At 34.6% G+C, this 21,936-nt stretch overlaps 1 protein-coding gene across 5 annotated transcripts; it reads right to left on the minus strand.

Annotated features, from left to right (window-relative positions):
- Nucleotides 1-904: 904 nt before the first annotated feature.
- On the minus strand, nt 905-21,254 carry LOC119633277 (histone acetyltransferase KAT7). 5 transcript variants are annotated; one of them, XM_038026740.1, is made up of 6 exons: nt 19,447-21,101; nt 19,014-19,386; nt 10,464-10,551; nt 2,482-2,639; nt 1,144-1,239; nt 905-1,068 (listed from the first exon to the last, which is right to left on the minus strand). In XM_038026740.1, exons 1-6 carry the CDS (start codon nt 21,099-21,101, stop codon nt 952-954), a joined length of 2,487 nt encoding a protein of 828 aa, XP_037882668.1. In that variant the 3' UTR covers nt 905-951. The 5 variants fall into 5 exon arrangements, with proteins under 5 accessions (XP_037882668.1, XP_037882672.1, XP_037882671.1 ...); XM_038026741.1 differs by lacking the exons at nt 905-1,068; nt 1,144-1,239; nt 2,482-2,639 and adding an exon at nt 6,463-6,568 and having other exon boundaries at nt 19,447-21,254; XM_038026744.1 differs by lacking the exons at nt 905-1,068; nt 1,144-1,239; nt 10,464-10,551 and having other exon boundaries at nt 2,542-2,639; nt 19,447-21,252.
- Nucleotides 21,255-21,936: the final 682 nt, after the last annotated feature.

Consider the following 21,936-nt stretch of genomic DNA (forward strand, 5'->3'; position numbering starts at 1 on the left):
TCATTCAATAAGGTGAGGTGCATTGCATACACACTCTTAAGGATGGGCATGTGGGCATGACCAGCAGCACATGGAGAGTTACTTATCGTTTAGCAATGTTATACATACTCATGATATGATGATGGATTACATACAAATATATATATGCATATACGGTGTTTTGTGTGTGTACATCTCTTAGAAACATTCCAATGTAAAGCTAAACATATGTCATTTTCCCACAAATAATTTGTCTTTAAAAGAAAATATCCGTTGTCTCCAAGTGTCGTAAGGAAAATAAGAAATTTTCATTGTCTTCTTGCATAAACGCAAAACACTTGGCTGGCATCTCTGGTTATTTAGCTAACCACAGTTATATTTATATATATATATATGTATGCATTACTGACTTCCTAACTATCTTGTCTGCATTGACGGTTGACTGAGTGAATGCCTGCTCTTTTTTTTTTCTTATTTATTCGTCAAAAGGAAAAAAGTTGAAGAAAAAAGAAAAAAAAATAACGAAAAACTCAAAATATTCTCCACGCTTTCAAAGTATGAATGTGGTGTGAAGTCGCGCCATATATACCTGAAATAAGCGCATGTGTGACTAATCATTGGCAAATTGTGGATGACTGTGTTCGCATATAAGTGAATAAGAAAAAAAATAACAAAAATGACCACATTTAAGACCAGAACAAAGAAATCGACGGATATTTATATAGATGTATATATGTATTTAGGTACATCTACACATATATATATATATGTATTTAATATTGATATTTGTTTGGCCTGTGTAACTTCATCAATATGACCCTTTACCCAAAACAACTAAGCAAACGCTTTTCTTTTTTTTTTTTTCTTTAGTTATACTTTATTCTTACATTTAATTACAGCAATTTTTTGTTTTGGACATCTTTACTACTTATAGCTTAGCGATTTTTAATCATAATTAGTTATCGCCCTTTTTCAGGGAGATTCGTTCGTTTGTGTGGGCACAAATGGGATCCAACGCAAACATGTCTCATCAATTTTGGGGAAAGTACCACGTCGTTTAATACGTTCTTCATAATCATCTAAGACGTCCTAAGTGTAAGTAAAAGATGATCAAGAAGGTGAAGCGAAACTCTCCTTTTATTTTGTACAATTTCAAATTTTTACCTGTTTTTTGAGTACGATATGTTTCCCTTTCCAATACTTCATCATACCTAAAGCTTGTAGGGTGCTAACAATGTCGTATGAGTATATAGCCATTTCCTATGGACGTGAAAAGTTATTAAATACTTTTTATCTCGCTTTTAATTTTTTTAAAATAATTTTCGCGCCTGGGATCCCCATTATTGTGGCCGGCGGAGGTTAAAATTTAGTGATCTTGGAAGATGTAAACATCGAAGTTTCCTATTAAATAGCATTTCTCCTCAATTCTATTCAAGAAACACGCTCTCACCCACTATTAGTATGGAAGCAAAATATGGACCATCGGAAATTCTTTTGTGCGGACTGTATAGCAGAGAGTGTCGTGTAAACAGGGGAAAATGAAAACTTTTTGCTTCCTTTCAATTTACAAACATAGTTTGCTATCAGAATCGGCTAAAAGTTGCAATTTCCGGTTGTAATCGGTTCGTCATAGCTAAAACTACAGACATAAGCAGAAAAGAGCATGCCAATAATTCACTTAGGCTGGAAAAATTTATCAATGGCTGCGCTTGTTCGTTGTTGTGACGTAAATGCATATTTTTGTTAATTATGGGTTATTCGCAATTCGAGTAAAAATGAGCAAACAATAATAATGCATTGCCAAAGCGATGAGATTCTATAGAACGCAGTACGAAGCCATTCATCCGTGTCTGATTTATCTCAGCTCTATATTTCCACTAACGGGCTTTTCACAGAACGAATCTACGAATTTAAGTTAAGTTAATGCCGAGTCTCATATTCCGAAAAGAGCTGATTGAACAGCACTACATGAGAAGAGAAAGAAGTTTCCATCCCTTCCACTAAAAGTCCGTTGGACGAACCAGAGATGATTTGAACGGGAAAAAAGTCCTTCAAAATTACGAAAAAATTCTTCTTGACGGTAAGTAAAGTACTTCACGTGTGGGTTCATATCTTAGTCAAATGGTATATGTGTGTGGCCGCAATGACTTTTGAAGATCCTTGTAAAAGACAATAAGTGATTTCAGTTTTCCGGATTTTCAAAAGTCTTCGCATGCAAAAGAAAATATTAATCACTGGCTATATGAAATTTTTACAGAGGCACTCTTTGAAAGAAGGCTTTAAGGCCTTTAAGGCTTAGGTGCAGAAATTATATCGTAATATATCGCTTGATTAAAAAAACAACTTCTCTTTGTAGATCTCTTAACGCATTTCCCCTTAACATTTATGTGGACTTGGCGCGGACTGTATTTCTTCACCTAAGATCGTATCTCATTTTTTGACTTTGTTATTTATTTGCTTTTATTATGTAAATGCATTCGTTGATATGATTTCAAAAACCACCTGTGAAACATCTTTTATGCTTAATGTGCTGCCGGAACGATTGCACAAATAGTCCAATAGAACATCTTTCCAATAAGAACGATATGATATTAGTCCTAAATCCGATAAAGGCTTTTCGGGAGAGCCAATTTTGCCCTCAACACGTGTTAGCAAATAACCTTAAAGAGAAAAGATACGAAAATACGAGAACATATTTTAATTTATTCGTTTCGCTTTAATAAGCTTCTAATTAAAAGCGTTGAAAAAGTCTTAAAAACAAAATTTTTTTTTTTTTTTGCCTGATATTTTCTTATTTTCATAAATACTCGAACTGAATTTTTATGTAGGATAGCCAAAGCTTTATCAAAGATAAACAATCACTTCTTCACAAGTAATCAAAAAAAAGAAAAAAAAAAGAAAAATAGAAAAAATAGAAGAAAAATCTTGAAAAAATTTTTTTCTCTACATTCTTTCTTATCCGTTGGAAAAAATGCACTTGTCTAGACAGTAACGCCATCACCCTTGTTTTGCTGCAGAAACATCGTTAAGTGTGAGTATCAAACTGCAAATGACCTCTTCTTCAGTTTCGTACCTCCATTACAAAGGCACATACCCATATGCATATACATACATACATACATACATGCATAATTTTACAAAGCTCGCAGCGGTGAATGTAATGATGATAATGGTGTGATGGTGATGATGATTATGAATATGACTAAGACTAGGACAACAACAATAACACAATTTAACTTCAGTCCATTCAACCCACTCACGTAGTAACCGTTTTGCAAGTGTATTTACGTCTGTACGGTCGTACATCTTTAACAGTTTTGGTCCTTTACGCTGTCGTCGTCGACAGCCGTCGCCGTTTTCTCTGTTACTCTCTGTCTCTGCAATCTCGAATTCGATGTTCGGGGTGTTGCAGTCAAATGTTGGGATATCTTTTGCTGCTGCTGTTGCTGCTGTTTTTTTTTTTTTGCTTTTTTGTTTTTTTTTTTTCATACTCTCGTTGATGGTGAAAGCATTTGCTGGTTATATATATATATATATATATATATATATGTATATATAATTTTCCGTAGTTATTGTCTTTGTTTTTGTTGCGAATTGTTGTATGTACATGACGTGGCGTCTAAATTTCTTCAAACCCCTACATAATGTGAAAATTGCTGCGGCAGTCTTGGGGTTGAATATAAAATTTTGTGTAAATTCATTGCTGTGTGTGTTGCCGTCGCTACCGTTGCCGTTGCTTTTTACACAGTGAACGTGCGTTTCTATAACACACATATACACATCAAGAGCAAAAAAAGAAAAGAGAGAAAAAAAAAAAAAAAACTTCACAAAGCGTCAACGTCACCAAAGTTTTCCTGGCTACATTCTTTTTTATTGTGTTTATTCCAACAATGCATTCCCTGGTATGGGGGAAAACGTCGAGACAACTTTATCGATCCATTTTTATTAGTGCTGTTACATTGTCAGTGAACCGATTATGTAAAAAGAAAATACTTGTATGAACAAATCTGAAGATGCTAACCAGTAACAAGAAAACGCAAGGCAATCCACAAGTCGGTGTAAGTTTCTTGTAGATAAGAGCAGTTTGTAAGCAGACAATAGGCTGTTTTCTCATTTAGCACAAAGTCACAAAAACGGGGGCACTGGCCATGTTTTGCTACAAACACTAATTAGAAGTAACAAAAGTCGGATGGGTAGGCCGGAGGGATTTGCTTTCTACAGTTCAGAACTGGTTTCGTCTCTTCAAAGCTGTTTGACAACATGAGGACGAGCGTCGTCGCACGCATTGTGGCTATTTTCGGCGGAGTTGTTCGGTAGAGTTTGTCGACATAATGACGCTTTCATTGTAAGTGGGACCAGCTCCTATTTAATTACACTCAGTAATTGGGTATTGGGTATTGTATCATCAGTCATCATTGAGCAAGACTTCGTTGCGGGTTAAGCAAGGAAAATACGAGACTTCCTTTAATTCTCTTTCTTCGTTAATTCCAAGCTTCAGCGACGTAGAAATTAAAGCACATAACAAAGATGGCACTGTAGCTAGGACAAGTTGAGTTATTATCTTTGCAGGACAAGATCTTAAATTGCTCTTAATTTGGTTCTTTTGTCGGCCGACCTCGTAGGATAAAATTTCAATAAGCAAAAAGAAGGTGCATTTGTAATTGATGGTCTTCGACTTCATCCGCAATCCTTCATCCAGCAACCTTGTAAGATTTGTGAACGCAAAGTACAGCTCAAGAGAATACGATGGATGGATTTAGCAACAATCCGAACTACAACTCGTTTAATTTCGCCATCCACTTGAGACAATGGCATTTGTGTTTCCATGTGAGTAAAAAGGCATCCGTTTTTCGTGCTCAAATTCTCGCGCAAGGTAACATGTGTCTTTGCAACTTCCCTTTAGAATTGCCGACAGTAGTTTTCAGAATTTTCTTTTTTTTGTCTCTTGTTCCCTGGTAGAGACTGCGTTGAGCCTTATCGGTATCCATGCAAGCTTGTTTATAGTCAAGAAAACATTGATAAGAAGAAGGATTGCCACACATACACTTCTCAAATCAACGTTGATTTTTTTCCTACTCAAAAGCAATATTTACTCGGCGCTTGAAATTCTTCGTTGCTTCGAAAATAGCAGAAGCCACTGCAACTCCGTAAACGCACAATCGAAACGACAATCGATATTTTGTCCGGCATTGTTTGAGATGTGATACTTTCTAAATTTAACCCTTTGCACTCGAGGGCTTCGGAGCGGAGCCATTTAAAATTGTTCTTCAAACTTGAGGGCTCCGCTACGGAGACATTGTAAATAATTTGCAGTTCTTAACATAAAAACAAAAACAAATCGTAAAAAGTAGTATTCGGGTGTTTCGCTATTGGTGACAAATGGCGGTCGCCGGTCGCGGATTGTAATACGAATGAAAAAAAACTTCGAGTGCAAAGGGTTAACATTGCTTTTTTGTTAGTTGCCGGTGATTATTGACTTTTTGTGACGACCGGAAGATATCCTCTTTATGTGCGGACACGGTGGTGCCTCGGAAGGGTTTCAGGTAGAAAGGAATGGAAGAAGGGAATTGTGTTTGTCTACGTACAACAAGGAGCCAAAGACAGACCAGTGCTGGTAGGTTGTTCCAAATGCGGATAGAACGAATTCAGGCAAATGCTAGGGATATATGTCATTTTGTTAGATATAGTTTGAAAAAGTCCTTTGAAAAACGGGCTTCCAAACCCTTTTTTTTTTTAAAGTGTATTGAATATAAAATGTATTTTTCAAATATTTGTGGTGTAAGGTTGATTTTGGTTTACATGTTATACGTAATATTTCTTAAACTAGATTAGATTCGTGGCACTGAGCCGCGAATGGCGTAATATTTCCCTCACAAAATTAGAAAAAATATTTACAGAGAATTATTTACAAAGTTAAAGGAACTTATCTATAGCAATTAGAGTTTACAAAACTTCACTATACTGGGCGTGCAAACTCACTTGACTGGTTGCTTTCTTTCAGCACCACACTTCAGCCCTACTCTCTTGAGTAAATCTTTTGGCGTGAAAATAAGTCACGAATACCAAAATGTTATACATTTTTTTTAATATTATATATATTTCATAATATTGTATTCCTCTTGCATGCGCGATTTCCACTTTTATTCATTATCAAGAAATATCCAGGGATTTTTTTGTCTCATCAACTAACAGCTGCATATTGCGTCTTTATTGTACAACGCCATCTGGTGAAATATAGATAAATCATTTTCGCCAAAATTTCAGTTCTTATATATTCCTTCAGGCCGACACTAGTACTTATATAGCACTTATTACAGCCGCTAACATTTCTACGTCTATAAAGACGGATGGACAGACTCCTTCATTCTAAATGCTTATAAAAAGCGATAATATAAAAAAAGAGAAACGCAAATATTATCACAATGCAAGCATCCATTACAAAGTTAATTCTTCTGGGAATTGTGTTCTTAAAAACTCTCGTTTCTCTCGTCGCCTATACAAGATCTGTAAGGTCATCTTCTTGAAATCGTATGTCGGGAAAATTCAATTCTTTCAACTTGTTCCAAACTGATCGCAGAGAAGCCAACATCTAGAAAAAAAAAACAATAAGAACTTTTATGTTTTCCAATTGCTCGCTCATAAAAAATATATCGGATAACTCGCAAACAAACATCTTTTCGAGATGTTGTACTATGGTGGGTTTGCGAGCTAAAGCAAAGACGAAACGTCCGATCGAGAAGTGGCAAGCTATTGCCAGCACATAATCGAAATCTAATCTTTACACTTCGTTAAGTCGCTAAAGCGATTCGGATATTCATCCCGCCAGAAGTTTATCTCAAAAACAAAAAAAAAAAAACAAAATTAATTTTTCTCGCATTAGATTTTACCTAATAATTGGCACCTTTGAAAGTGAAAAACCTGTTCCTTTCTGGGATGAGAAATCTATGTACTTACGCGAAAGGCAACAGCCTACTAGAAGGAATATATGTTACATGTCCAAGAAGTATTTGGAAATGTTTACAAAACGCAAATGTCAAAAATGGTTGCCTTAAGAACCTGCTGGCCTACTGGCCGGCTGGAAGCGAATCCACAAATTGTGAAAGGAGCTAACAGACAAAGGTGCGATTAGCGAGGAACGATACTTTGAATGTAACTTTTTTCCCAGTCTTTTTAATTCATAAAAAGAACTTATTTCTTCATTTAGAAAAAGAAAATCGCTCGATCCTAGGAAAAGATTTTCTGCCTTTCTATATATGGGTAGAAATTTGCAAAAGTTCGCCGAACTAGAATTTAATAAACAGTAAAATTACTTTACATTTTTTTTTTTTTATTATTATTATTGTTGTTGTTGTTGTTTTTATTTTGTTTTTTTTTTTTCGCTTTTATAATCAAGTTCGTGATCAAATGTATTCTGTGCTTGCATTACATTTTATTCGGTAACCGAATCACAAGCAAAGATTGCTAGACATTAATGAAGAGGACGACGCCTTTTTACTTTGACCTATCCTGACCTTTGTTGTCTGCAAATAAACGTGGTAGCAATGACAACCGAAAACGCGAATTAAATTAATTTTAGTCAAATAAAAATTAATAAAAACAAAGAAAAAATATATTAAAAAAAAAAAAAAAAAAAAAAAGAAAGGAAAGAAAAGTAACAAAAATGAGGTAAACACACTCACTCTCATTCTCTATTCAGATTTTCTTGATGTAATGTTTTTTTTTTTTTTTGGAGGAGACGCGTGTGTGTAGAGCATGCATATGCATATGTATATGCATATGTGCCCGTATGTAAATTTCATAGCCATATACGAATGAGCAATGAGAGCATTTTTGATCCTTTTATGGCAAATTTGACAAGCACCTCAACTACAAAGCTTTACGCATGCATGCATGCACGCATGCATGTCTATGTGTGTGTATGTCTAGCTGACGATTAATGAAAACGTTTGCACATACGTATATATAAACATTTTACACCTTAACCACAAAGGCTATGAAAAGTTTTGGCTCTTTTGGTAAATGACGGACAGCGACGTTTCAATGCCTTTGTTTTTTTTGTTTTTTTTTTTTTTTTGTTGATTTTAAATGCAATAATAATGATAAAACAACAACAACAACAACAACAACAACAAGAATAACAAGAAAAGCAATAACGCCGAAACACAAAGCATGTCTAATTATAAAATAATAGACTTGAATTTTGCAGGTTGGCTGAGTGAACGAATGAATGAATGAATGAACGACTGGTAGACTAGTTTTATCAAATAGAGGATAATGTTATACAGACCAACAACAACAACAGCAACAACAAACTGAGAGATAGTCATATATACTTATAGCTGGTTAGTTAATTCTTTTTTTTCCATTTTTTTGTCTTTCATACATTTTCATCAGGTGAGCGTTTGGCTGGTTAGTTGGTTGGCTAGTTGGTTGGCTAGCAACACACACATATACACAACAACCCATAAAGAAACATTGCCAAACTTCATCGCCCTTCATTCAGTTGGTATTTTATCATAGCCACGATCGTAGCAAGGCAGTCTATTAAATCGTTCATTTTATTGGCAACACATACACTTGAAAGATTCGCTAGCGAGACAAGTGGCAATCTTCTCAAGACTTGATATAAAAGGAAGAAATAAATATTGTTATCGAGCGAATCATTCCTATCATTCAAATATCAAATATCAAGTTGTCGCCTACAGGATAATTTGGCCCAAATTTGTATCTCAAGTTAGCGGCACTTTGTATCCAATGCGGCTTCATTTCACCTCTCTTAATCCTATTTATGGTTATCATATAAGTTTCCGGTAGATTAAATTAAATGCTATCACACGTAAGACGAGAAAAGTATAGTCTTCGTTAATACATCGAAATAATTATATTTCCCGTAGCAGTTCTGCTAATTACCTCATTCGGCAACCTTACTTAATATGGGTATCCAAAGTTCGTTATAAACTGCCTTGTTTGCTTTTTTCTGTTAAGTATTTATATATAAAAAAAAAAAAAAAAAAAAAAAAAAAAAAATGCATGAATAGCTAATAATGACGCGAGTTAACGAAATGAAATGAAATGAATTTTGTTTGCACTTGCATCTCTATACACACTCGCAGATGTACAAGAAAAGTTGCGTTTGTATGCAACTTGGGTTATATCAGGGAATCACGAATTTAACTCACAAAATACCTTTTCGAAGCATGTTTCGATGGTGAGTGTACTTATGTTTAATGGCGTTTGTTAGCCGCATTATACGTCCACACATACCTGTCTGCAAATATATATATATATATATATATATATATATATATAGATATTTTTATGTCGGTTGCTAATTTGTAATAAGACACGAAAGCAATGTCGTCTAAGGTCAATGTCATCTTGTATATGATATGAAGGAATACGTATTCTTCGCTTTTCCAGTATCAAAGTTTTGGAATGGATACAGAGAGAGGAAGAGAGCAATGTTTAGAATTTAGAGTTCCTCCGTTTCTTTCACAAGTAATAGAACCGCTTATAGAGCGAAAGAAAGCGAAGCACGAAATATTTAGAATTTATTAAAAGTATAGGCTCAATACGATTTGAACGATATTCCTATTGATTATCGATTTTTTATACCCTACACCGCTTATGATACGAGGGTGTATTAAGTTTGTGCGTATGTATGCAACACATTGAATTGCCTGTCCGTTCGTCCATCCTATTTTCTTTCTCTTTCGAACCAAGAACCAACGCCATTAAAAATAGTCCTCATTGCACCCCATTTTTGATCGCTTCCCATAAGACGTCTTATTTTGAAAAGTCATTGTATGAATAACTGCAGGCTGGGGTGGAGCATTTATCCGTGAGCCGCGACCCATTTAATATAAACAAAATAAACAAGTAAAAAAATTAAATTCGGTCGGGACCGAATTTTTTCTACCCATCACTGTTATCCTAAAAAGACAAAAGAAGCAAAAGAACATAATTTTCACGATTTATAGACAACTACTACATTGGCGTTGTAGACAACTACTAAAACGTCACGCAAACAGACAGATGGACAGACGATCAGCCGAGGGGTATTGTGGACGCGTCCTTCGACCCATTTGGCCCATTTTCAATGCCAACCTACGTGTAAGAATTTCTAGTGTTTCTGCGTAATTTGAAGTCGATAACTTCATTTTTGCGGCCAGAAGAATGTTTACAACAGGCGGACAGACGGACGTGACAGTACGACGTAGAATTTGTTACCGATCATGAATATATCTATTTTGTGGGATCTCTGATGCCTCTTTCTGGGCGTTGCAAACGTTTTGACAAATAAATATACCCCTCATCCTTCAGTGACGTGCATAAAAATGGTTAATATAAACAAAAATGTACTTAAAAATAAATACGTCCTAATTCATTAATTTATGTTATTTTAATAGGCTAACGAAGTTCTTGAGTGACCTACATGTACGTAAGAACTGAAAGCACAAGGATATTGATTACAAGCTACTTACTGAAATCAATTAGTAATCTTCCGTAACCCTTTCGCTGGTAAGGAGGTAGCGTCAGTATACACGAGACATTGTAAAATGAATTTTTTTCCTAAAAAAAAAAAAAAAAAAAAAAAAGCAGAGAAAGAAATAAAACAGCTCAAACAATTTAAATCAAATTTGTATGAAGGATTTCAACAAGACTTTCTTGAAAAAAAAAAAAAATTCCACTTATAATTTACATTTAAGTTGCATCCAAACATTTTCGAAAACGAACAATGTTCGATTCTAATTTTCACTACCAACACCACTTGCGGTACAAAAATATATTTAATGTATGATGTATGCAACCCTCAGAAGGACTTGAGATAGATAATACTTTTTATTACCCCGATCTAAGCTTGTCTGTCCGTCTGTCTTATTCTCTTGTGTTCAACCTATAGGCCGCAACGATGGAGACATTGTGATTAAATTTGGAACACTGATGTGTTTTGGCCCAAGGACGAACGCTATTTCGGCCACTTCCTATACAACAACTCGTTTTGGAAAATCATGGCCCAACACAGTCTTTTCACTTGTTAATTAATTATAATGATGACTAAAGCCTAAGTATAGTTGCAATTATGTATTTCCTGTGCACGAAAAATTATTGAATAAGTTTTGTTTACCTAAAAACGCCCCGAAGCCTATTTTATAAGCATTGAGTTGACATTGATGCATTACGTTCCAATTGTGAAAATTAAAATTCGCTTATAAGTGTTTTTTTTTTTGTATGTTTTTTTATATAAAATTTCATCAAAAAGTACTTTTTTAATAAACTGAATAATACACGAAATGATATAAAATTAATATGAAACGGACATCTGTATGTTATGCGTATGTATGGTCGATGGGGTCAATTTACAGACTTAAAAATTTTTGGCAGTTCAATGACCTCTCGGAGAGTATTAAATATAGCTGCAGCATTACTATATCGTTGTCTGAGCATGTGAACGTTTGTGGACGCTCATACATAGGTATACATATATATATATATATATATATATATATATACATATATATAGTGGGAAATTTCTATAATTGTGTGCAGCTGTATACGAATATATATATATATGGATGGGAATTATACATAAATAAATATATAAAATAGCAGTCAGACACATAAAAAAAACAGACAGAATTACAAGCAGCCAGTCATCTAGGCGACCATTTATGATGGCTAGGGAGATAACGTCATATATATAAAAAAAAAACTTGAAAGGACTCTAACCGGCATCCTTTGCACTTACATATGTATTAATACGTTTATGTGTACATTTCTATATAAATGTATATACATTCATATTGTACGAGCGGAGAGCTTTTAACAATCAAACAAGCACCCAAAACAGAGAAGAATGTATATATATATATATATATATATATATATGTGTGTGTGTGTCTTCGTGCTCATGCATATGTCGGTAAAATCTACTACAATCACAATCAACAATAGCAACAATAACAATCAATTTTAAAACGAACTAATGGTAGTGGAAGTAGTAGTAGCAATAATAATAATAATAATAATAATAGTAGTAGTAGTAGTAGTAGTAGTAGTACTAGTAGTAGCAGTAGTAGTTGTAATAGTAGTAATACCAGTTGTTCTCATGATTGTCGTAGCAGTTTCGAAAGTTTAATACGTTTATACGGAGATGCATTCAAAATTTTCGAATATATAGCTATATATACATATACATGTATATGTATTTATATAAGTAGGCGTATATATTTCCGAATGTGTGTAAATTCGTTTATATTTATGCAGAAAATAAGGAAACGCGACAATATAACGGCATTGAGAAAGTTTTCATGTAACTACTTTGTTTTTTTCTCTTTATTACATTACATTACAAATGTGCACACTTGGATAAATGAATGTGCTTGGAGAGGCGCTGACGCAGGATATTAGTAACGGTGAAAAATTGTAAAATGTAATTGACTTAGGATTTAGGAGAATTTTCGAACGTCTACCTTTTGCTTATTCTTCTTTCTAAATTATTTAATTTTTGAACCTTGTGCCTGTGTAAGGGATCTTCAAAATAATCATCCAATCTAATCCGCCATTCATTACTGGCTTCATTCAAATCAAATCGTGTTAATCGAGTATTTGGAAATGAGTTTGAACATGATTCCAACATTGGTTTCAGGCATCGATCTTAAGTTTAGCACGACAAAGAGCCAAAGAGCCATTAGCTCCATATTTTCGCTCTTTTATGATTCTTTCGTTTCGTTCGTAAACGTTCGCAGCCACCACTGATGCAAGATGTTGAAATCAAGGTTTGCAATTGAGGATTAAAAAGATTAAACTTAATCTCAAAGCCTGCTGTCATGGTACATAGAAGAAGAAATTACCTCAGAACTTTAAAATTCTATTCTTAATTCTATTCTTATTAAATGAATGTATTCATGATGACAACATCGTGGAAAGATTACTAGAAATGCAACAACAATAAAGAATAGATCCGTAATCTCATTGTTAGATCTGTTAGACTGACTTTTGATCTTAAATTAAAGAAGTTGACATTATCTCACACATTTGAAATGTTATTTGTGCATTTAATGGAAAAGTTATACGTTATTTATATGGCTTAAGTGAATTTGATACATATGTATATATATATGTATATAAGACACACTTTGGACATTAAGCGTATTCTTACGTAGTAGTAAAAGAGGGAACGTTGCTACAATCATATCAAGTTTCGTTTTTTTTTTTCTTTTCACTTCTTGACACCTACTTTTTTGTTGGATATCCGCGTTATATTTAAGTATTTTGTTTCAAGTTTCTTTTTCTTTCAAGTCCTAACAACAGGTTAACCAATCGAATTCGATTCAAACTTTCATTCACTTAATTTATACGCAAAGCGATGAAGGATCAAATTTGAAAATTGTTTTACGGATTCGCTGCAAGACGTCTCGATAGTGTTGTGCTTCGTAGAGACGAATAACAAATACCGAATGAAAGGTGAGTAAAAAAATTATTTTTACTTTTAGAATTTAGTTTGTGGCATTCTTTTGGTAGCAAACTTTTAAACATTTCATAGCACACTTTTAGGCTTCGGAAAATCATCTGATCTGGATTCTGAAAATGATTCTTGTCTATAAAATATTTTCTGTCTCTCTCTCTCTCTAGTCAATACACGATAGTTAATTAATTATAAGAAATACTTATCTCTTTTTTTATGGGTTTATCTTGTTTAATATATAATATATCATAAAACGCCGTCATAACGTCATAAATTTCCGCTACATACCAAAATGAAATTGTAATGTTTTCTTGCTTCTTGATAAATATAAGTACAAGTATATAATAATATATCAACTATGCGGGTCTAAGAAATTTATATATATATATATACATATATATATACATATATATATTTTAGAGCATTGTAGTATATAATCATTATTGTATCCCCTGGAATTCGTAACGTGTAGAGGTTCACGACCTCATTATGCTGCACTGGCAAAGAGCAAATGGCGACTACGCACAATCATCGTCTGATGAACTGCTGCAATTTCTCTACGAGACAGATACAAGCAAAGAACATATACGCATATATATATCGTATATATGTATAAACTATATTGCCATCCAACCACCAAAACATAACCAACGACAACTAACTCTAGTAAATAAATAGTTAGACTGGTCTGGTCTGATAATTCATGAATGTTACAGAAATCTGAGCAAGTTTGAAAAAAAAAAAATAACCAAGTGCTCTTAATTTTAATTATGAATATAGTTTAAAGGAGTTGAAAAAAAGAAAAAAAATTATATTAATCTTTTTCCCACAAGCTCATTTTAAAGTTATATATAAATTCATTGCTAAACAAAAAAAGGAAAACAAAAAAAATGCAAAGTATTTTAAATTATAAAAATTTGCGTTATTTACTCAAGTGCTGTTGTTATTGTTGTTGTTGGTTAAAGCACTAAACGCCCAGACAATGTACACTTTAAAGTTCGTTGTTAAGAGTGTGAGAGGACCAAAAGTCAACGGCACGACATGCGCAATTTGTAACACAAACCCAGTCTGCTCCGTTGTTATCGCGGTTATTGTCATTCACCATAGCCCTCTAAGGGTTACATTACACTACATTGCCCTGCCCTACCTTATTTGGGTGCCTGGCTTCTGCAAAATATCAACAACAACAGCAACAACAACAACAAGAACGAATTAAATGTATCGGTAAATCCTGGTGAAAGCATACATACGAGTACATGCTCTTCTTCTATATAATCATTCAATGCTTTCGACATTGAGGGAGCCGGAACAAGGTACATATACATATATATATATATATACATATACATATTTACACATTTGTGTATGTACGAAAACTAAAATAAAATAAAAAATGAAAAAAAGAGTCAGACAGTTAACAAAACATAGACAAAAACGAGCAAAGTGCAGCACTCGTCTACAAACTCCACTTTGTTTCACTTTACATTGTTGTGTCGTTGTATGTTAATCAACATTTTTTGGGTATGGTCAAGAACATGAGAGCATGGACTTGCAAAACTTTCCACTCTCTCGCTATCTGTCTGTCCGTCTCTCTCTCTCTCTCTCTCTCTCCATCTATCTATCTCTCTCATTCTCACTCAATCTTTCGCACTCTCTTTCTATCTCTTCTGGTGTTTGCCACTGCTGCTTCCCTGCCCTACGGAAACGTTAGTATTGCTTATCCTATGTAATGAATGTAAAGGTTAAGCAAGTGAAATATAGAAAAAAAACTAAAATAATTTATAGAAAAAAAAAAAAAACTGTTTTTCATACTTAATTAATTTCACTTTTAAATTTTCAACTTTGTGGTTACGTTTAACAAAAATCTGCATGCAATTGGTGACATTGTGTCAAACAAACGAATAATAAAAACAATTTTACCGGGAGGACGGAGTGAGTTACCCAGTTTGATCAGAGTTCCCAAAAATTGTTTATTTTGTAATGCTTTGAATTTTGTTAAAAATTGCTTTTTTTCGCCGAACGAAGGTACGAAGTACGAAGATGCGCTGTAAAAAATTCCTGTCAAAATAGGATTTGTGAGCTCAGCCTACTCGTGTCCTTTTATTTTTGAAGGCCATTTCTTGGTTTGAAAATAGCCGGAATCTTTCTACAATTAAATTTTTCTCCTACATACGATCGAAATTTTAAACATTGTGGGCAAAAGGGATGCGTTCTAACGCGAGATGTATCCAAGATGTGGGAGATGTGGTATAAAGATATCGGATGCATGCATTAATTTTGAGCAGCGACATCTACAGTTAAAAATGGTAAAGTAATGCGGATTACCAGTGTAGACAACGGTAAATTCGATGATTTTGACCTTTCTCGATCGGAAATCACAGTTTTCCATTTAGTAATATTGGGTTATTCAGTGCACACAGGCGCTAATCAAGGAAGACTCGAAATTGAATTTTCGACATTAACTACTTCTGTGGTCTGCTTTGAAGAAATCTGCTGCCGAAGCTCATCCCCTTTAGAAGCTTATCGTGAAGCTGCTCCATTATATCCCAATTGTCGGGTTTGATTTCATCGGTTTAAAAATTGTGATTTTGATGTCAGTTACAAAGAACGGCCAAGAACACCAAAAAAATTTCAAAGAGCACTTGGACGAAAACCCAGGTCAAACTCTCAAACAACTTTCGAATAGCGTAGCAGCTGATGAATCAACTGTTTTTAGACATTTACCTTACGTAATGTAATTGCTTGCCAGGCAAGAAAAAAAAGAATAACATAAGGAACAATGCCCGCGCAAAAAATCACGGCTTAGTTCAGGACAGCTATCCACATCGATACCGAAGCGGAATATTCGTGGGCATACAATTTTAGTGTGCATATGATGGGATCGGCAAGTTGTAGTGTATTATGAGAACCGATTTAAACTGTTACTGCATATGTCTACCGACATATGTCAATTGAACAAACTGAACCATGTAGTGTTGCAAAAAAGACCAGCAATAGCGGCTAAGATGGCTGAAATGCGAAAAGCATTCGGCTTTACAGTGGATACTAATTTTTTCATTGAGTTCTACGCAAAGGTTTCTTTATTTCCGATATTGCATTGCTTTCATTTCTCTTCACTCGTCAGGATTTTGCACTAATTTCCTCCGAATTAAGCAAGAAAACTACAAAGTAGCGCCTGTGTGTTTGAATTATTTTTTCTTTGACATACGAAAGCTCCCATCAGCAATGTTGCATACACTCCTACGAGTGGTTGGTTGGAGAATTTAGAAATTTGACAAATTTTTACATATTTTCTTGGCACTTGACATATTGGTGCGATAGATAAGAACGGATTCGTTTTGTCTATGTACGCACGGAACTACTTATATAAAAGCATAAAATTACGACTTCATTTCGTCGCTTACGTCTATTGACCTATGGAATCTGCCCAGAAAACCCTCAAAATAAAAAACGCCGCGGGCTGTTTGAAAAGAGTTATTTAAACTTTCAGCATAAAAATAGTCGCGAACTATCAAATGAACTTCACGTTCTTGACGTAAGCTGATGGTTGTTACATATTCACCACCTTAAAGTGAGTAGAAACTTTTTGCTGGTTACATATTAATTGTCTGTATAACCAGCAGAAAGCGTCACCAAAAAATCGACGAAATGTTTTTTGTTTCTATTGGACATGTGTACATGGGCGCATGCTTTTTTTTTCCGCTTGAAATTATATGATTGAGTTTGTCTAACAGGTTAAGTATAACAAAGACGTTGTTGTTAATTAGCAGAAACCCATTCTGCCATCGAACCTAAAATCGTAAGTTGTGTACTTTTATTATTTTCCGAACCATAAGTTACTCGAATACCACGGTCTGTACATTTTGTTGCAATCTTTGTTCATAATGCAAACATTGGAAACATATACTTTCCGTAGACCCATTATTTTCAAACGTTTGTAAAGTTACCCCATTTTTATTTCCCTCACCAAAGATGGGTATGTTCGTTTTGCCAAAACGTTTGCAACAGCCAGTAAGAAAGTTCAGATACCCCATAAAGCATATGTATTCTTGATTAGCGTCAAATTCTGTACTGACTTATTTATATAATTTCCGAGGAAAACATTGTCTGCAACAACTGCAACATTAAAAATTTGCAAAATGGAAAAGAATTGACCGCGCCTACGCAATGTTATAAACGATTAAGTTTTTATTTTTATTTTTTTTCACTTTTTTGATTTTTTCGGACGGAATGTTAAAAATCATTCTGTACATTCCACACATGAAGATGTATTATCTCGATCAGCGGAGTTAGTTGCCCTTATTTTATGATAATATAAGGTAGACTCCTTGCGTATCTTGCTTGCATTGATGAAGTAAATTACCGACAGTCCCTATTGCATATGGGATTTTATTTCAAGACTGATTTTCTATTTCAGCGAGTCGAATATTTACGCCAAGCCGAGCGAGTATATTAAGTGTATACTCACAAAGAATACATGTACTCTTGATCAGTGTAAATATGATTTATAAACATGCATTAATTTCATAGATCGATCCAGCTATCACAATGAGTATTAAATTAACTGGCTTAATCCGAACTGAAGCTTCTATCTCTTTTTGTTCATATTCTGTAAGTTTTTCGATTTTAATTTATGCGTACTATATGTAAACTCAGATGGCGGGTACTTTCCATGGCGAACAGAAATCTTATCAATATAACTAATATTGATAACAATAGATTTTTCTTACTTCCAAATATTTTTAGGAATTTTAATTTCTCCTATAGCTAAGCGTACATGGCTTACAATTTGAAATACAGTAAGACTTTTATAAAAACCTCTCGTTTGATTTACATAACAATAATGTTCAAAGTTTCAAAATATTGCGCGTTCATGACCTTTTTTTCAGCGAATAAGTATTCGTATCTGGAAAAAATATGTCACTAATGTACAAAAATAGATATTATTTAATGAAGTATACTTCCCTATATATTGAATTGTGTTGAACTTACTTGCATGTACATATGTATATGTTATAAATTATAATAAATAAAAACGAAAAGAAATGCTTTGAGGTCTTAGGATAATGAAGAAAAGTGGTAAAAACATTATCATTGGGGGCAGGGTGCACTAGCCAATACCTTACATCGCCTTACAATTATTCAGACATCGACAATTCAAACTAAGGCGTTAAGTGGGAAGTGATCGAAAAAGTTGTCCGATCCGAACCAAATGGCCAGGATGCTCAATAGCGTTCATCTGTGGGCCAAAAACATGTCATTGAAATATCTTAAAAATAACTGCCTGCAAGTTGGACACAAGAAGTTAAGACGGACAGACAAGCTTAGATGGATTCCGAAAATGATTTTGAAAGAATAGTAAATAAATTAAGGTTATCACTTGTAATATTCAGCATAAAAATCGCAATCGAGTTCTTGTGATTCTGAGCACCCTTTCAAACTGTTGCTTATTACCTCTTCGTCAAAGACTTTAGGTTTTTGAACGATGTTAAAATAAACTTTGAAATAATGTCGCTAAACATTTTGAAAGTATTAAAGGTTATTTTTTTGTAATATAATTAATTACCTTACTAAAATAACCAACCGTGTGGCAACCGTCAACATCAGCCAAAGTCATTATATAAAAGAGAAATGGTTCCACATCGTAGTATAGAGTTTTATGATCGAGAAAGAATTTGGCCAGCAAACACAAGTGCTGACAATATTGTTTATGGCGTTTACCATCCACTTGCCATACTTGTAATTTGCCTTTTCGATAAATCTCATCGCCTGGAGGATGGCGCCACACACATTTCTGGGCATGTCGCTTAATACCTGTTTCAGATTTTTGGTAACGTAAACAAAATTCACATATATACATTTGAGGTAGACGCGCAACATCTTCAGGGTACGGAGATTGGTACCACACCTTCATTTTATATTTCCCCATAGTTATATATCTAAGATATGGATTATTAGCAAATTTTTTTTCTTAAATTCCACATTTTCATGTGACTTACTTTATGCCTTTACCGATTGGCAAGTCTTTGACTTCGTCCTCTACCTTTTCAGAGGCCAAAGCCTGTGCATCTCTAAACAATTGCAAATCATAGTCGGGTACCAATCCTAGTAAGCTAGGTTCTCGATCCTCATCTGTACAATCTTTCTCCAGTTTTACCTTATCGTTGCTGACAATGTCTGAAATAGGTTTAAATCGTGATCGAGAGTCTTTGATCTTATTATAAAATTCTTTTTGCTCGGGGGTTTGTGCATGCTTCGTATAGGAGGCGATCTTTTGGGCATCGATGCTATTGGAATTAGTTGATGATTTTGTACGCACTTCACTGCGTAATTTACGTTCGTTAGCCCGTTCTTTGCACTCAGAAACAGACATATTGTGATAGATTGGGCAAGCTTCTGGCAAAAAATGTCGATCGAAATTACCACTCAGGTGACCAGAAGAATCACATCCTTCAATAGGACATTTTTTCTCTAATTGCGGAGGTGAGGGTGCTCGCGGCATAAGAGATATACTGCCTAATCCCACCTCTTTTTTTACTTTACATTTACTTAAACCAACGCCTCCAGTACCACCAAGATACGCTTTTTTGGCAGGGCTCTTGGAGAGGGCACGTTTTATTTCTCGACCATCTGAGTCTGTTTCGGACGCAAAGCCACCTCCTCCAACCGTTGTAGGTTTCAATTGTTGCTTATTTTGCCGAGTACTTAGAGAGCGTGTAAGTTTCCTGTTGGACATATTTCGTGTATGACATTCATCGCTATCTGAATTGCCCGCCTTGTTATTACCATTTGTTTTGATTTGACGTTTATTCCTTTGACTTCTACCTGCTTTCGTTGAATACGAAGAGTCGCTATCGCTGTCTGTTTCGCTACTACTACTGCTAGATTCATCTTCTGATCCGGACGCACTATCATATTCAGATTCTTCGACACTCTTACGTCTAGTTGCGTTATTAGCTGCTTTGCCCGGCAGTCCACGTTTTGGTGGAGGGCCTTTTCCTTTTACTGTCTGTTCGGTTGTTGCGTTTTTTGTTGCTGGTTTTTGATTATCTGACTTTCCTTTTCTCAATGCAGGTCCTTTTTCCGAAGCCTCTGAATCAGCTGACAAACCCACTTGCTTATCCTTTTCTGTTTCAGCACCTGTTTTACCAGCTTTGCTGCTATTAGCAACGTCCTTCGTTGGAGCTACTTCCGTAGCGGGTTTTTGAAGTTTGGAAGATGTTAAGACAAATGGCGCGCTTGCAGCCGCTCCTGAACTCTTACGTCTTTGCGTACTAGTTGGTCCCGTAATTGCATTTGCGGTTGTTCGGATCGGTCGTTTGGGTGGCGGCGTATCGTCTTCACTTGAAAAAACACTGGGTTTTGACTGGCGTTGAGTAGCATTGCCGTTTGTAATTGCTTTTGATTTTGAGGTAACTTTATCAATTTCATTCAACTTTTGTTGATTTAATTTATTTTCCGAACTTTTCCTTCGCGTATTTGGCTGATTTTTGCTTTTGGAATCGTTACCTTTAGAAGTGTTGTTATTAGGTTTTACATCACTTGAAGTACTTGTTTCGTTTGTATCGTCGGTTGTGCTGCCTGAGCTGTCTGAACAACTCGAACTACCGCTTGACGAAGTACTACCTGACGAAGAACTTGAGCTTGAATTCATGCCAACAGGGATCGAAAGCCCTTGAAAACCACCAAATTCTACACTTTGCACCAATAATTTCGAAAAAATGCTAAAAATAATAATTCGAGACTGTTTCTAATCTTTTGTATATTTATGCTACTCTTTCCTCTTCTCAACATGTTTCAGTGTTGCCAAGCCTGGATGCGAAAATATGAATGTAGCAGCTGATCAAAAATACTAATTCAGCGACGTTAATATAAACAATTCACTAATATTACATTAGCTATTCAAAACGGCAATGCTGCAAATCCAAGAATATTCAATGTTTATTTGCCAATAAAATGCTCAAGTATTGCTCGGACATTTCGAACGCTTTTCTAACCCACACCAAAATGCGATAATTAAAAAAGCACCGCAAGCCAAATTTTTAATCAATTTTTATGGAATTAAATTACCGTGAATTTACAAAATGAAAAAAAAAAAACAAAAAATAATAACATTTGTTCTTCACTTGAGGCAATATCGTTTCGGGTGTATCAAATTCAGACGCTTACTCTTAGATGAAGCAAAATTTAGAGTCGCAACAAGTGGTCAAATTTCAGATATATAATATGTATCTTACGTTACATATACAAATATGTAATTAAAGTTAATTAAAATATATAAAAATAAATTTATAGGATATAAATTTTCTATATTAACTTAATCTCCCTTTAAAAGTAAGTGCGTAAAGTCAAATTTTATATTCTTAGCGTTTTGTAACGCATTCGCGGATAATTTTAATATATAATATAAGTATGAATTAAACCTTTATAATACACGAATATTTTGCGCACATATTACTACGTAAAGATTTCGAGCACAAGCTTCAACG

This window comes from Glossina fuscipes, unplaced genomic scaffold (assembly GCF_014805625.2).
Source record: "Glossina fuscipes isolate IAEA_lab_2018 unplaced genomic scaffold, Yale_Gfus_2 2, whole genome shotgun sequence".
Taxonomy (NCBI): domain Eukaryota; kingdom Metazoa; phylum Arthropoda; class Insecta; order Diptera; family Glossinidae; genus Glossina; species Glossina fuscipes.

What these genes read in the sequence shown, in the direction of transcription:
- LOC119633277 (XM_038026740.1), bottom strand. Translation starts at nt 21,101, where the DNA reads ATGAATTCAAGCTCAAGTTCTTCGTCAGGTAGTACTTCGTCAAGCGGT. An exon ending in CCAATCGGTAAAGGCATAAA is followed by an intron (nt 19,387 to 19,446) that starts GTAAGTCACATG and finishes TCCATATCTTAG; the next exon opens with ATATATAACTATGGGGAAAT. An exon ending in AAGATTACTAATTGATTTCA is followed by an intron (nt 2,640 to 10,463) that starts GTAAGTAGCTTG and finishes TTTCTCTTTAAG; the next exon opens with GTTATTTGCTAACACGTGTT.